At 31.1% G+C, this 17877-nt stretch overlaps 1 protein-coding gene across 1 annotated transcript; it reads left to right on the plus strand.

Annotated features, from left to right (window-relative positions):
* Positions 1 to 13398: 13398 nt before the first annotated feature.
* Positions 13399 to 15193, plus strand: LOC123692056 (cilia- and flagella-associated protein 99-like). Its single transcript, XM_045636686.1, has one exon. The coding sequence runs from the start codon at positions 13401 to 13403 to the stop codon at positions 15186 to 15188; it is 1788 nt and encodes a 595-aa protein (XP_045492642.1). The 5' UTR covers positions 13399 to 13400; the 3' UTR covers positions 15189 to 15193.
* The last annotated feature ends 2684 nt before the right edge of the window (positions 15194 to 17877 follow it).

Here is a 17877-nt window from a genome sequence, read left to right on the forward strand (position 1 = left end):
GTGATTTTTACAATTCTTTTGCAACGTCGACATTATGATACTATTTAAATATTACATACTTAAATATTACAATCCCTTCATTCGTAGCCCAAAGTAGTGTACCTAAGTAATAAGAACTAATTCAGGCTTTTCTAGTGTTTATATTTCATAGAGAAACAACAGCAAAATGTGACATAATTATCAGCAATTCTCGTTAAAAATTTTCAATTATGCTGATATTATTTTTTATATTAAAAGTTGAATAATAAGTAGAATTAATATCTTATTGCTTTTTGGCGTAAGGTTTTCGAAGAAATTAATTTTTTTTGGTAGAGCTCATAAGCTATAAAAATTAGGGAACTGACATCGAATATTTTTAAAAATAAAGTATATAGACTGCTACAAGCCAAAAATTATTATAGTGTTAAGGAATACTTGAACGATAATGACATTAATGTATGAGTTACCTATAATTTAATTGTAATTTTGTATGTATTTTGTAATTTATTATCTTTTTTTTTAGTTGATTGAATGTATTAATGTGTACCTATATTATTGATAATTTTATTTGTACCTTCAAAAATTTTTGCACGCCATTTACAATGGCAGTATATGTGATATAAATATTGTATATTAACACCTTTGTATGACCATATACGTGCAAATAAACAAATTTGATTTGATTTGATTTGATTTGATAAGTGAGCTGGTGTTTTGAAAGTTCGCAATCGAATTTTTCATATTTTACTACACATATTAAATATATATATTTTTTTTTTTACTGAAAAATATTTATGAGAAATTATCAAATTACTCATAGTGACCAACTGGTTATCGGAAGGACGATAAAATGAGAGCATTCTCTTGTTTATAAAAATATTTGAAATATTTTGTAGCATGATAGATACTTAGTTATAATATTCTAAAACTTTTGTGTTATTTTCCAATCTGCCATACGTATTGCCGATTTACGTATTTATTTTATTATTCCAAATTGTAATACATGTCACAAACAAGCTTTACAAAAAACTCATTTAATTAGTATTTATTATTTTAGTTTTCGTAAATCCACTTTAATCATAAATTTAATCATAATTCCGCTACTTCAAAAGGACACACGTTAATAAAATAAACAGTAGAAATAGGCGTTCATAAAATCTAGATGTCATAAAGACCGTCACATTTTATGCAAACACGTACCTAATGTGATACATAAAAGTATGCAAATTAATTATATTAAGACGCGTAGTACGTGCTTACATAATTACTTAACTCGACTACGACCGGTAAGACACTAAGCTTTCCTGTGACGAGCCGCGAATTGTGAAATAAATTAATCTGGCTGCATAGAGATAATATGTACTACCTACGTATGTCTAGCTGCCGGTTTAATTATATATTTTTATTTTTTAGCTATAATATGCAATGTGCAATGTGCATATTCGAATTCCGAATATAATTTAATTTTCGCACTTTATACAATGTCTAATAAATTGTACGTAATTTAGTATTTTTTATGATTACCTATTTAATTAATACAATTATTTAATAATTTAGAAGATTTTTAAATAACAGTAAATTAAATTTAAAACCACCCTATGTTTCCCCTCGAACAAATTTGTTTTTTGTGATAATAATATTATTATGTACCTGTTGCAACGAACACTTTCGTGTATGCACAGCCTTATATTTAATCACAGTGACAACAAGTTCTATAAGCATTTTTTCAACGCCACGTTTTTTAACAAAATAATATTCACTAGCATTGTTTAAATTAGGTATGTGATAATAAATTTCTTTAAAATAATTACAACTTAGCTCATATTTAAAGTTCAAGATTTATAAGTCTCGCGCATAAAGCTTTGAGTTATGAGCGTTATAACGGAGATGTGGGCAATACCATTTATTCTGGTTACCTTGACGAGGGTGAGAAGTCGAGCAGATTATAACAAGTGGCAGCACTAACTGTCGAGAGCAGACCTGGCCACACCACGCCTTACGGCTTAATCACCAAAGTTTTCCCTACGATTGGAGTTTTTGTGGAATTGCGGCCGTTGTGTGCTGGAAACGCTAATTTATGCGCCGCCGAGTGAATCGAGAAAGAGCACTCAACTTATTCTCGATTCGTATTACGTATTCAGGACATCGTTTAATTGAGTGGGTTTGGTATCCTAGCATAGAATTGTAAATTTTATAGTGGCAGCGGGAATAAGTACGTTCGCCAATAAATTTAACGGGCAAAATAAAAATATATCCACTAGCGAATGATTAATTCAATATACTTAATTGGCGTACCGTTCTTTTTTTAGTACGTACATTTTATGAAATTTGATGTAAACATGCAGGTATACGGGAAAAGAGATTGAACGCACAGTGCACACATTATTTTTTTCTCAGCCTTATCTTTAGCGTGTTAAAAACACTGAATCAACGGGGCAATTTATAAGGTATTGATAATGTAAAGACTTTTCAATGGCCTATAGTGTTATAGTTAATTTAAAAAAATCTTTAACTAGGTAAGTGTAGTACGTAATATTATCTCTATGGTTAAGTGCTTATTATTTTTAAAAAGCAAACGAACAAAATTACAAACTAAGATTACAAATGTGCAATTTATTTTGAATCGTACAAATTAGAAAATACTGCCATCTATACGACTTGTGAGAAAAGCTTTACAGCTTTTCCTTACGGACTGAAAACTATAAATATATATATATATATATAAAACCAAACATTAGTTTAATAATTTGCATGATTGCAGATGGCGCTTTTATCCAAACATAGAGCTAGCTATTTCAAACTAAAATTGTTCATAGCGCCATCTATTAGCTTTGACTAAAAATACAGAGAAATTTATGCAAGTACACAAACTTGTTCATAGATGGTGCTATTAACAAAATGTTTATATTATATAGTGTTTCTTTGGTGTTTACAAAAGCTGGTAGATGTCACTAAAGGTTTATAATGAGGTACGATGGTGATGATTTAATTATAAAAAAAAATCAATAATATACAAAATTGGGCACGTTTTACTCAAAATTATGTATTAAGCCCTCCTATGCGGGTTCACCGTTCAAGTCATATTCCACCACGCTTTAAGATAAAATGAAAAAACAATTTTCCTACCTATACGCAGTACGCTTACATGGTCTTGATCCCCTGACTTATTTATTTCCACTGATATTCATTCATTCATTCAACTCAGCAGTAGTTCCTGAGATTAGCGCATTCAAACAAACAAACAATTAACAAACATACATACAAACAAACTCTTCAGCTTTATAATATTAGTCTAGATTTAAAAAAATAAGACGTTTTCCTATAAAGATATACTGTTTGTAACTAGTTTGATCAATTCATTTCCAAAACAATATTTGCTTGGCTTTTCTTTAAATTATGTATGCAAAAGTGATAAATGAAACAACCAAACACCAACAAATACCAATATTATTCACATGCAGTACAAAATTGACTCGGCATTATGTTAATACGGTGTTACATCACACTTTATCAAAGTGTTAGAAGTCACGTGTAGGTAAAGGCAGCAGTCGCTCTGGGCTAAATATGGGATTTCATATGCAAACTGCTCCACTCTGACAAATTATCCCCATTACAGATTTGACGCGAATGGCAGGGGCTTACCTTTATCTTTGGAAAGGATTTAACCTCTACTTTTTAAATTTTGTACCTACTGATCGAGTGCTGATACGTTTAGCAGCTAGCAATTTAGTTTTGGACCTATAGCTATTTGTCTCATTTACAAGGACATAGGTAGGTACATTAATTCTTTAAGGCAGAAATACCAACTGCTTTCTTTCTTTAAACATATTGAAAGATAATCAGTATAATGCTTCAGGTGACACTCTTCATATATTTCTAATATTTATTTTTGACTGCTATTTGAGTATTTTATACCGATGTCGAAATTTGATAATGATGGTGAAATAAAATGAATATTATAACGTCTACTAATTCAAAATCTCATAGCAAAAATAGGCAAGAAACTTGATACTTGGATAAATTTTTCCTTAATGGCCAGTGGCCAGGGCAGGCAAGCGAGGCAGGCGAGGTCAAAAAATTATCGAATAGGTGCTCTTTGTCAAATCAAATTAATGATCTAGAGACACTTATGTTGTAATATGAACGCGTAAAAATACACGGACGCTTACAAAAACCATACACGTGTATTTTACCTTGTTAATTAATTTAACTCCATTCTTCTGAGTTATTCTAAGGAATAAAAACATATTATAATATTTTACTATAAGTAGAGGGATAAGAATTCCAGAATGAATTTCTTTTTCAGGAACATTTATTTAATTATATTGTTCCTTATTTTCAGAGTACATATTGAAAGATATCTATTAGAGATATCTATTAGAATACATTTGAATCAGATAGCTATCCATCACTGCTTCACACGGCGCTATCAGTTTTATTAAAATTAGCTCTATGACGTGACAGGACACTTTTCACATTGCCCTACTTAAAGATCTCAACGGGCCGGCCTAATGTTTTGATACGGTCAAATTATAAGCTTTACACATCTGCCCCAAAAAGACTCAAACTATCAGTAATATCAAAGTGAAGCATGACGATCAACCCTCTCGTGGGTGCTGTAACCGTTAAAATGAATTATGACCGCGTTATTACAGGGCTACCAAACCTTTTGGACTGTTTACACCAAGCTAGAAAATATTCTTAGTTACATTTTGATTTGATTAACTCCTGAAATAAAACTTTTTCTCTTGGATAGTGAGATATTATTCCTAACGCTATCATAATAAAAATGGGTCAATACATTATTATTATTCCCTTATTTGTTAACACATACAATACTGTTTTATTTTATATCAAGGATAAATGGATAATAAAAGTTTTAATGATTAATTAAACATGTTGCTGATTCAGGAATTTTCCTATAAAACTTTTAAAACATAATATATTCAAACATCTATAGTCTATTCCATCTATACCAAACGTTGCGTACCTCTGTCACCTTGTAGCCGAAATGCACTTATTAACTCTTTATACAAATATGAAAAAATAGAGATTATCATTTAATTTCGTAGCTAGAGCATCATTGATTGTGACTGGAAGGTGGCGCGTGCGTCTTCCCACCTGCTTCCGCCTGATGGGGTTAAATCAATATTTGGATTAATGTATTCAACTCTATTGTCTTTTATTTTGTCTTTTGGATGGAGACATTTCATTTACATACTAAATTATGGCCCTATTGGACGTTGATATGATTCATAGATTCGTTGTTGTAGAATGGCTTATTTATTTGCTTAATTCCATAAATACATATTTTATTATAACATATTCTCTATGTATTTATAAAATATAAGTATTTGCATACATTTATTATAGGTACTACTTTCTACTTCGATACTATTATGTTCAAGAAATTTGTACTTGTGATATCAATATTAAATATACTCGTAGGTACCAACTGAAATACATTGAACGTATAAATCATGTTATCACCTTTACGATTAAAATTCTCACGATTAACCAGCTGAGTTCATAGTTCCATTCAAAAATAGTGAAACGAGAACAAAAAAATCAATAAAAGAAATTTTTATCTTAGATTGATTGGCCCGCTCTGACCCTTTACCGATGCGCCCGGGTTTTTATGGGCTTTCACAAAAAACCAAATGTATCAGTGTTTATTTGTGACAATTTGCTTTGTCGGTTTACAGCGATTTACATTTGAAAGGAGACTTTTTTTGTGTCGAACGAAGCGACCTGTAACAACACGGTGAATGACACAGGTAGAGGGCCGATCGTAAGATTAGATGATCTTGATCATAGGACTAGTCGCGGGATGATTATTTCCTCTGAACTTCAACATATTAATAATTTTCAATGTCCTACTTATAAAATGTTCGAGCTGCAAATGTTTGATTTTATACTTATCGCATTTATTGAACCACTCAAATAAAATATGTTTGTTGTTTTTGCGACATCGAGACTCGAGTCAATAAAAATAAGACGCACATATGCCGCCTGTATTGTGAGTATTTGAATATTGCTTTTAAACATTGTAAAAGTTGGTCACTAAAATCAAAATATATCCAAAAGTGGAGCATCCTATTAATAAAACTCATGTTGTTTGGTAGGTTAGTTTTAATTCTAAGATCTTAAATTCAGAATAATGATTTAATTCACACTTTTCAGCTTAGTACTCTGAAATGATTCGTAGTTTAGATTTAGAAGAGCAAAATATTTATTTAATTAAATAAGTTACACTTTTTGTTGCAATATTGCACACTTTTCACATAGCCCAGATTTTCCACATCCCAATTCTCTTATAATTGTATAAACACAATCCAACATCATTCACAAAGCATTCAAAAAGGTTCCCTTTCTCCCAATAGCATAAAAACCTGACATATTACACTCATTATTAAAGTACCAAGACTTGACAAGCGTCACACATGCGTAACAGGGATTCGTCGCGCCGCGGCCGTCCAAGATCTGGATAGAGCTGTATCCATCAATCCCTCGATTGCAAAATGAGACCCCGGCCGCACACCGCACCCTTCAATAAAAACCTATATTAATATTTATTTGCTGATTTAATATCTTTGTTGTAATTTCGTATATCAAGCAATTAAGGTTTGAGTAGGAGTTCAGTTTGCACGAGTGTTGATTGTAGTTAATTGCTGTGCACTATGATGATGAACCTTTTTAAGTTTCCAGTACAATGTGTAATGTCACATAATACTTAAATTTTATATCTTATACACATACATTTTAATCAAGAAACAATTATTTTGTAAGCTAATATTAATATTAGTTCTTTCTTTTATCACACACTACAATACTCTGAAAACAATTTTACTAACACTAGTCTTCCGTGGTTTTTGTAGCCTTCAATATTATCATCCAATTGTCACATAATTATACAAAATATAAAAGTATCTTACATATCTCTTAAATATTGTAATTGTCGAAATAAGCTAATAAGTTAACATTTATCAACCCTCTTAGCAAAAATATGATATGAAAAGCGTATAATGGTAATGAAATCGATAATTTATAGCTTTTCAATATGGAGGCATTAATAAATACAAGATAACCTCACGCTCCGAGCATGCACAAATATTGTAATTGCAGAGATCGAAGGTAATAAATTAGGCTTTTCACACATAAAACTCGACGGAATTATTCCACGGCAAATAATGCATACTCGGAGGCTACTGCAATTCGCAATCCGCACACAATACTGAGCAATCAACGAGGTGCCCTATATTTTATCATGACACGCGATTTGCTAAGATATTATTGTTGTAATACCTTTAGATAAGCTCACTGTGAAGGGAAAGTAACTACGGTAGGTGAAACTGGTAGCTTCATTTTATGTGACTAATCTAAATAATTCTCAAATTTGAAAGATCATAATCACTATATTATTTTAAGCTTTTAATGAATATTGAATTAAACTATTTAGGAAATGTCGCATTTTTTATTCACAGATTATAATAGTGACCGAAATACCTATCTCACATATTTAACATTCAACGGACACTGTAACATTTTTAATTGGAAACAACTTTATTTGTCACAAAGCTGAGCATCACGTGGCCAGGTAATAACCACATAATCATGAGATAAAATTTAATTAGCGTCACGTCGTAATTTAATTTAAACACCTCGGTACTAAGTGGCCGATTCCGAGGTTTTCACTAATAAATACTCCCCATTAAACCTACGCTCTTCTGATTACCCGCTAATAGTATCAATGTAATCTAATAAGCACTCGAGGAAGTCTCGGTCGTGTAATAAAGGTAATAAAAATGTAATAAGATATAATTCTTTTGGGCTCAAAGTGGTAAGATGGCGTGGTTAGTCGTAAATCTGCCTTCGGACTGGATAGCGCCCACGCTGCGCATTTCAGAAGCACCAGATAAACATTGTAGATATAACATTTCATTATTGAACGATCTACGCCTTCTTCACACTGTATTTTGTATCTAATCCTAGCCCGGTGACACATATATAACTCATGCCGCCCTTAAATTATTTTACACCTACTGTGATTGATCCTTTATTTATTTGTTTTATGTAGTATGTGAGTCATAGGAGCCATACACATATTATGGTAAACAATTATTAAGTTTTCGTGTAAAATAATAGTTTTTGCATGTAAAGATTGCAAATCAAAAACCTCTGCTCTATTTTCTTCGTCTCTTAAACTTTTCATCTTACTAAAAATAACTATAATTGCCGTAATTTTAAACATCCCTACAATTAAGTTTTAAACCCTTCATACCAATACTGAGCAATAAGTAATATTGTCAAAAAATAAAATACATACCAAAACATATTTATCATGTCATGTGTGCATTTTCTCTTGAATGCAACGCAATATAAATACAAATTTAAGGGACCATATGCGGAAACATTACTTTTCAATAAAATTGAAAGTTACCTGTTGACGGTAAAAGTCCAATAAAAAGTACCTTTAACATCAGCCTCCATTCGATAATTACAGTACAAATGCCATTATTAGAAATCAAGAACACACCTGTTACTTGCATGAGCCTTGATTTTTTTTTGTATCCGTGCCTTTCACGAATTTACATATCTCCCAAGTCTTTGTTAAAGCTAACGAGGGTTATTATTTCAACCACAAAATGTAGACTTAACCGCTTGTGATTGACAAAGGCACAGAACATAATAAGGTATTATGTAAAGCGAGTTTTTATGGAATATGTTTACATAATTGTTTTCACCTCGTTAGCGAATCAATACTACTAATTATTATTAAAATAATAATATTTTCGATAACTAGCCAAATGATGTATCCTTTTTTTAGGATAAATATGTTAAGGTTTATATTTTCCTAAATTTAGAGAATATCTTGTGGAAATGTTTCAATTAATAACTTTGATAAAAGGTAGAAGTAGTCGAGTTCCTATGCAAAAAAAAACAGTACAATTAGTGTTGTAAGTTAATAATTATAGGTTTTATTTAGTTTTACTACTAACTAGGCGTTTATATTAGTATAAACATAAATATACTTTATATAAATTTGTAAATATATACGCAATTAAAATAAAATCCCCGTTAGTGTTTACGTCCAGGCTCATTAGAATTATTATTATAAGCCTCTTGTGTTATACGAAGGTACTGTTTAATGTATTCTTGCTAAACATAAAGACCTTAACGACTCGAACTAAGATAGATAGGCGAAAGGAACGATGGCTCCTATCAAATTCCTCAATCATGCTTTATTAAGGCAATGAAATGGATTTATAACGTTCAAAGCGATTTTATGTCAAAGTGCAGTTCATTGCCACCTGACAATGTCGGGAAGACAATGTAATTTTATGCTCAAATGAGCCTCTTCTGAAGTGGAACCCGTTCGGAAATTTGAATGGCAATTTTACTTGCTCCTATGTCTTTTGCCTTTGTCTCGGACCGAATTGCAGTTATGCTTTATATAACAAAAGAAGCGTAACAACTTTCCACAAGCTTCGCGTCGTTAACATCATAAAAGAATGAATTCGTACGTAACGCTTCCAAAATGGGTGTTGGACTTGAAATTGGTGGTAACTTATGAATAATATTTTCACAGCTAAACTTTTCCTATTTTTTTTTATTCATCAGTATTCACGTATCTTCATTCCTAAGCACGTATTAAATTACGACTCTACATTTTAATTAAACTCTTCGCTTATAATAAGAGCGTAAAAATTAAATTATTTTAATTTCAACCATCACAGGTACAATTAAAGTTGTAAAGTTCAGAATAATATTCGCAATGCTCATAAACACATTCGATAAATGCAGTCTTAAAGCAGACAAAATGTCACATTATGAGCATAAATAAACAATAAAATATACGTCCTATCAAGACCAGTTAAAATTGAAAGATATCAGACATATAGTTGTATGAAGAAATCTGAACAAAAACACAATAAAGTATTTATGTTCTCTATAAAACCTTATCCTATAAAGCCATGAACTCATATTTTATGTGAAGCCGGTGAACCCAATTACACATGAATGGTTCGTCATGATCAGAGATTTTTTCGGCCCCAATAAAAACTTATGAGAAGATTTATACCCTCTGCTAGGAGGCAGACGACCATATTCTAATTCATCTTATTAGCGTTGCAACTTGGTAATAAATTCTATACTAATTAATGAGAGTTAGGTTACATGTATTTTTGTTCTAAGACCTTTTTAAAGCACAAAATCGATAGGAAGTCGGGATCTGAAAAACGAAGTATAAAATACTTATATTATACAATAAAAAAGGTTAATTGCAATTACCAACGAGTACAGAAGTATTGCATTTGCATTGTCGAATTGCCATTAGCTTATCTAAATTAGCATACAGTAATATGATTACGATGCCAATAAACTTTGCTTTCATGGCGTCTATTAACTGCTTGCGTTTGAAGATTTATTAGTCACATTAATTAATGAATATTCTTGCGAATGAATCGCAATATATCAAATAAAATATCTTACTACAGACCGAATACAGGTAATCGGTCGTATCGCTAGAATTTAATCGAAATCTGCGTTTGTCAATCAATAAACTCAAGCAGGACGGACCACTTTTCGACTTCGTTAGTCATAATGTGGATAAGACAAAGTGAATATTCTTTTTATTTTACTAAGTTTTGTTTTTATTATATTTAATATTGAATTATTTAATATTGAATTATATTTAATAATTATATTTAATATTGAAAATAAGTGTCGTGTCCCCTTTTCAGCACGCGAAATATCATATGAATTTGATACACATAATATTTACATGTAAGTATAATATTATTATCTGCCTTTAAAAATATTTAAAAATGATATAGATTTCTAATTTCATATCAATGTTATAAATAAGTTCCTGTTTGACTAGATTTATTTACATTTTAATATAATGTGCAAATTGTGTTTATTGCCTTATGATTTAAAGTCTAGACTATAATAATTTAAGATAGTCTTTACGCAACAGTAATTAATCAATAAAATAACTTTCGGATTAAATGTCAAAATCTATATGTATACCAACATGCGATAAATGATACCATAGGCCCGTGATAAAAGTGACCAAGATGATAATTTATTGGGCATACCAAGTACAAACTTCGTAAAAATAAACATGAATGGCTGCCTTATTGGGGCTTGATTTAATACGGTCAATAAAACAGTAACTAACCTTATATAAATTACTGAACAAATAAATAACATCTGTGGTGATCAAGCTTATCTCGGACAGGCCGTGGTGCATCAAATTGGACACTGTTTGATACTAACGGCAAAACATTTATGTTATTTATGCCCATTTTATTAACTTTGTTTGTAATGCGTTTTATTAAAGGCCAAAATATTTTCCCCTTTACTTAATTGAATGTTCAAACTTGTGGAAGATGCTGTGTATTCAATTTTAAGTTTTAAAACTTGCGTTATAAACATTATGCTAAATAAAATAAACGTTGTGAATCCAAAAGTGCGGTGGTGGTGATATGAGAATATTAATAATGATGGTGTAGCAATAGAAGTATATTCATAGTATACAGTAGATAATTTACTTTTTTTAAATAGGTACAAGATAGGTACTATTTTCAAGGTTTTATTAAAATTTACTTAGGGAGATAAACATGTTTATACGGAGTTATAAATTGCGATACTTTTGTAGTTATTGGGTACTTAGTCTGAGATTTATGTAATAAAGCCATGAAAAGGCAACGTCTAATCACGACGCGGTCATTAAATTGAAGTAATAATTCTTCTACATAGTAGCGAGCATACGTAAAGAGCCATAACTCTTTGTTGAGTTCCTTTGTAACTGGCCACAGAGATTGATGAAGCCTCTCCTTAGGTGGCCCTTGTTAATACGCTTTTGTTAATTCCACTCCATGAAAGCACTAGTAGCTATAGAGTACGTGATCTCATTAATTGATTTTGAACAACTATGCTTTTTAAAGCCGAATATAACCATCGATATAAACCATTTACCTGTTCAATTTAAAAAACTCTAACAAAATGAACGTATTCGTTCTATACAACGCTACCAGACGTTTATTAGACGTGAGAAAGAAGCCTCAAGTCTTTAATTAAGGGCGATAATTTGACATGCACTGACAGCTAATATTATGTTCAAATTGATTTGTGTTCAAAGTTGAATCCATCTTGACAGAATCAATAAACCTCTGCTTTCTCAGACAATATGAAGCGATTTTAATTAATCAAATGAGAATCTTTACTTTTAGAGTTTTTGCGTACAATGTATAGCAAAAAATAAAGTCATGTCTCAGGGAGGAAAATTGGTGAACACAAAAAAATGCAATTAATCCAATCTCTGCCATTTCATATCGATAATAATTAAAATAAAATGCATATAGACAGATACATGACAATACGAGTGCTTAGTCCAAGAACACTTTGTGTAATACGCAAGTATAAAGCGCCCATCAGTTAGTAGTTACCGACAAAACGAAGCGAGAGTAATTATAAAGAGAATGAAAATGCAAAGATCGGACATGACATGTAAGTTACCGACTGACAATAGCGTGAAGATAACAAGACAGGAACCTGTTTAAAATTCCTCTAATCGAATATGGTCTTTATGGTTGTCTTTAACACGATTATTATATTTTAAGAGGTCTCCTGTGACTTGCATTTTGTGCTCATCGAACGGAGCCTACTTGAGGTGTCGAACTGTCGAATAAATAGCTTTGCGTCCGAGTGATTAATTAATGACAGGCTCGGCGAAAACAGACTGGCTACCTAATTAAATACTCCCAGCAACGCGGTACAAGGGAACTTCATATTATTAAGATTGACTGGTAAATTATTCTTGGTTTCTATTTCTTAAATAGGTATTTCACTTCGAGATTGTTGAACGATAGCCGGGATGTTCGTAATTACGTCGTGGGAGTAAGTACTACATTATATTATGGTATTAGGCGTTTCCTATAAAGGACATTTTACAGGATTTTCAAAGTTATGTCTATTTTATCTTCAGTGAAATATTCTAGTCAGATAAAGAACATAGGTGATTTTACTTGTAAGTGCATTTTATCATGCATAAAATCAATGGCATTAAAGTTTTATGAGCAAATTTATATTTAAAATTACATAATTTTAAATTTATATTTGTAATTAAACTATAATCAAAGTAGTAGGTACATACTAATTGATGATTGGGATTGTTATAATATAAATAGGATAAAAACTCCAAAATATGATAAATGGCGAAAAGCTATTTTACAGGAAATTTACAAAAAGTAGATTCAATATAAAATTAAAATACCATTTCAATACTGGCTGACTAAAATTAAATGTTTCAACTGTCAACTAAATGATGTGAGTTTCGTCAATGTCTCATTCGTATATTTTTATGTCAGCATATAATTTTCTATGTAAAATTATCAACCACAACAAACTCTTATATTATGGTATACTATTATACATCAAGTAATGTAAAGGTGTTGAGAAATATAATAATGGACTATGGAGCAAGCACTGAAGTATCTCCATACGAATACATGAAAACATATATCGAGAAGTGTCCTGAAAATATACAAGATACTAAGCTATCTTGGATTGCGGAAGCATTTTTAGGCATTCAAAAACATGGTGAATTTTTGAAAGAAATCGCCGCTCATATGTCTGATGAACTTACGGAAGAAGATCTAGACTACTTCATAATTATTTTTCACGCCATTACATTTCAAATTACGCCAACCGATATGTCATATTTATACAAGTGTCTCTTCAATTTAAGTAAACCATTGTTAAGTACATTCACAAATTTTTTGAGCAACAATGAAGTGTTGACATACGTATCACAAGTAGCACAAAGTAGCTATGACACAAATTTCATAACTGACAAAATAATTAGCCCTTTATTTAATTGGCAGCCTTACATAAGTGAAATGGCACATAATTATGCTGAATACTTGAAAAGAATTGAGCGAAGAAAAGCAAAGCCATTAACTGTGCCGATACAGCCAAATGTGTTGAAAAGAAAAGGGCATCAAGATCACTGCCCGGCTCCAGGTTCATCTCCAACACCCGAAACTCCTCCCAATTCTTTACAGAAGAAAGGAAATAAAATGTTAGCCAAAAATATTATTGATAAAAAATTAAAAGCTTTACACGATAAACATAAACAAAAGGCTACCCAGCTATTGAATACAGTAAAAACAAATGATTTTCACTTTGCCCGAGGGAAGTCTGAAAAATACTACCAAAAAATTTCAAACATTAAAAATGAATTGGAAACTGATTATAAGAAAACATTACCCGACACAAATAAAAAAATTGTTACACAAAATTCTGCACCTAAAATCAAAGAAACAGTAGCAACTGTTAAAAGGTTGAATAAAAGGATCCAACAAACGCAAAACGAGGAAGTTGAGTGGTTACAAGATATAATATCTAATTGTAGAAACGTTCATAAAATTGAACAATTGCAGGATTTTGATCGGCAAGAAAAGGAAAGAGAGCGACTTTTAGATATAGAAAGGAAACATTTGATGGGTCAGATTTCTTATGAGGAAGCGCTTATTGCTAAAAAGAAATTAAAAGATGAAAATAAGAAAAAATACGAAGACTTTATAAAAGAAAAACAGCTTTGGGATGAGGAAATTGAAATGTGGAGGAAACAAGAAATGGAAAAAAATAAAAAGCAAGTAGAAAAACTTTCTCTTATTGAATTAAATTTATTAGAAGCCAAAAATAATGCAACGTTACGAAAAAAGGAAATGGCAGAAAAACTAAAGAAGGAAAGCGAGGAAATGATTGCTAATGCTATAAAAGTAAAACAAGAAGAATTAGAGAGAAAAATAAATATGATAAAAGAAATTAAAATTTTATCAGCCATTGCCAAAAAAGCGAAAGTACCTAAAATCATTGATTTAACTGAATCATCTGGTCTAGGTTTGCTCTGTGAAATGTCTATGGCCGAATTACAAGAAAGGTTAAGTTCTATGAAAATTTGTTTAAAAGAAGAACTTGACAAGAAAAGAAAACAGATAAAAGATGATAAATTAGCTGCTAAAAATGGACTGATCGAAACCAAAGAAGATATAAAGAAATTTATGAGTGAACGTGAAGTAGTTCGTAAAGGTAAAAAGAATTCCAATCATCAGGTTACCACTTCAACGTCGAAGGAAATAAGCGATCTGAAAAGAATTTTAGAAGAGAAACGAAAATTACGTATTCAACTTTCAGCTTGAATTTTTTGTGCAAAAACGTTTTGTTAAATAAAAATTAAATATTATAGTCTACGGTTATTATGTTATTATTGTTAATAAATTATATTTTTTCTTTGTATTTACGTATTACATTAACTATCAAGATGTTTAAAAAAGAGATTTATCCATTGAAATCAATTATCTTAATACCTATCTAACTACTAAATAACAATCTCTCGAGGCGAGAAATATATCAAAGAAATTATGCTATAAGACACATTAAGTAATGGTATCCGCGGGCACATCCTATCGAAGCCTGTATGAAATGGTCGCATCTTAATTAGTAATATAGATTACAAAAACTTCTATATGTACATAGTAGTTTAGACACTATCCATGATGTAAAAGTAAACGGCTGAGGCTTAACGTCCCCATCTTGTTAATACGTTTTTGTAACTATAAAGAAACTCATTTGGTCAACGATCCAAAGAAGCGTATATTTTAAGATGATAAAGAACTAATAGACTTCAATCGGTATCGACATAATAGTACAAATAACGTGACAATTTCTCGAAATCCGAAAACCTAGTCAATATAATTTGGATTAAGGCAATAAATAAGTCGAGGTCGCCTGTTCATTTGTATCGGCGTATAATTTAAATTCTTTAACGCCAATGTTCAAGATTACGCGGCGAGATAGAGGCGCGGGCGCCCGTGTCGCCTCGACAACCACCAAATAAATTTATATATCCGACCGATACCGAACCGACTTCTCTCTTTGTAGATAATTCGGCCTGTAACGTTGAATGACTCTATTAACAGCTTCCCTTTTAGGGATAAATGTCGGCTGACATGCCTGACCTCTGGATTGTCGTGTATATAGTTAACGTATTAATTTACGTCTTATTCGTGAACTGTACACACTTGACTATAAGGGTAATATTTGTAACATATTATAATATATGGTTGTCTTTTATGTAATAAATTACTTACACAGTAAAGTACCATGTATTGTGTACCATGTACTGGATTTTACAAGAAAACATATTTTATTATGGAATCATAGCATCCAATCATAAAATTCAATGGAAGTTATTTTATAACAATATACTCTTTCATAATATAAACTTTAATATAATGGAAGTACCTACTTACACGTTTTAAACAAATTAATACAATCTTGCATTAATTTTTAAAGCTACTTAGCACATAATTAGTTTGTTTTAATATGAAATTATCAAATAAACTAAAATTTATAATCACTGCACTTGATGATATTTTTATCAACGGTAATTACACGCGTATATAAAAAGTGATTAAAAATAAAATGTGCTCAAAATAAACGTTTCAGCCTAATTAATGCCATACAAATGCGAGTTCACGGTTTTATCTGAGTAATTTAAAGATACTACGAATAAGGGCCATCGTTTCGAGATTTACCTGATAACAGTAAAACGTCAATAACCACCTAATTGGGAGAGAACACTCTGCTCACAATCACCGAGCCGTCCCGAAGTGAGATACTAATAAATATTGTAACACAGATGGAGATAATTTGAACGATAACTTAATGTGCTTACATTTCGGATCTGCTCATGGTTTTATGAAACTACCTACGATATTATCTGTACCTCACTTATACGGTGAGACAATAAATTTTAAATTATCGCGGGACGGGACGCAACAAATATATTATTCACTTTTTCTGTATGATGTTTCAATTATTATGTAGAATACAAATGTTTATAGTTTGGAAATTGACTTGAATTTCGTCTTAAACTAGTTGCAATTTAGGTAGGTACTTATACCTAGCTTGTTGTATATTACAATATTAGGTAGAGTTGAATGTATGCAATGTTTATATCCAGCTCTATCTTCAAAGTTACAACCAAATATTGAGTAACGTAGGTGTACCTAAATGACACACTAACAGCCTAAAATGCTTATTCACTTTCACGTTAATTATACACAGAATGGATGGTTACCATAAAACTATATAAAGACTAGTCATTAAGTAAATTCTCCTATTAAAAATAATAGCCTCATATAAAACACACGTTTTACGCGTGACAAGGAACTGGAAGACATAATATAAATTGACAGAAACATCGAACAAAGCAATCTTCCTGCACCAATAAATGGTAAATTTAATCATAACATTAGCCTTCTTTAGTAAGTTGTCCGACGCGAGTATATTAAACAAGTCATATTGTGAATGGTCAAGCAATTTGCATGCGAATAATATGTGAACTTTATATGCCAATGATGTCACATGTTTTAGTGTTTCGTTAAGGGACGCGTCAAAAAAATAAGTAAAATAAGGAGCTTGCTGGCGATGAGCATAACAAACACGACTACACTCTGAATTAACATTTTAGCCTAAGATTTTAGCAATATAAAATGTCGTACCTCTTTAAATTATGAAAAGTTTTATGCAGTAGCGGTGCAGTTTCTAGTCTAATTTAATCAAAGAGGGGCGTATATTTTTCTACATTAAATCATTTTTATGATATGTCGACGTAATTTTAAATAAAATTTATTAGATGTTTTTATAAGATGTATCTATTAGGCATGCATAACAACATTCAAGATATTTGAATAACGCGCTCGTGCAATAGAGTCTACAATTAAACTCCATTACAAAAAATAAAACTTAATTGAGTTATATTTTAGTGTTTATTTGAAAAAATGGTTAGAATTTTCTTATTCGAAACTAACTAGCCTCAAATTG

This window comes from Colias croceus, chromosome 5 (genome assembly GCF_905220415.1).
Source record: "Colias croceus chromosome 5, ilColCroc2.1".
Lineage (NCBI taxonomy): Eukaryota > Metazoa > Arthropoda > Insecta > Lepidoptera > Pieridae > Colias > Colias croceus.

Bases quoted from the DNA above. Each gene is read 5' to 3' on its own strand.
- LOC123692056 (XM_045636686.1), top strand. From the start codon at position 13,401: ATGGTATACTATTATACATCAAGTAATGTAAAGGTGTTGAGAAATATA.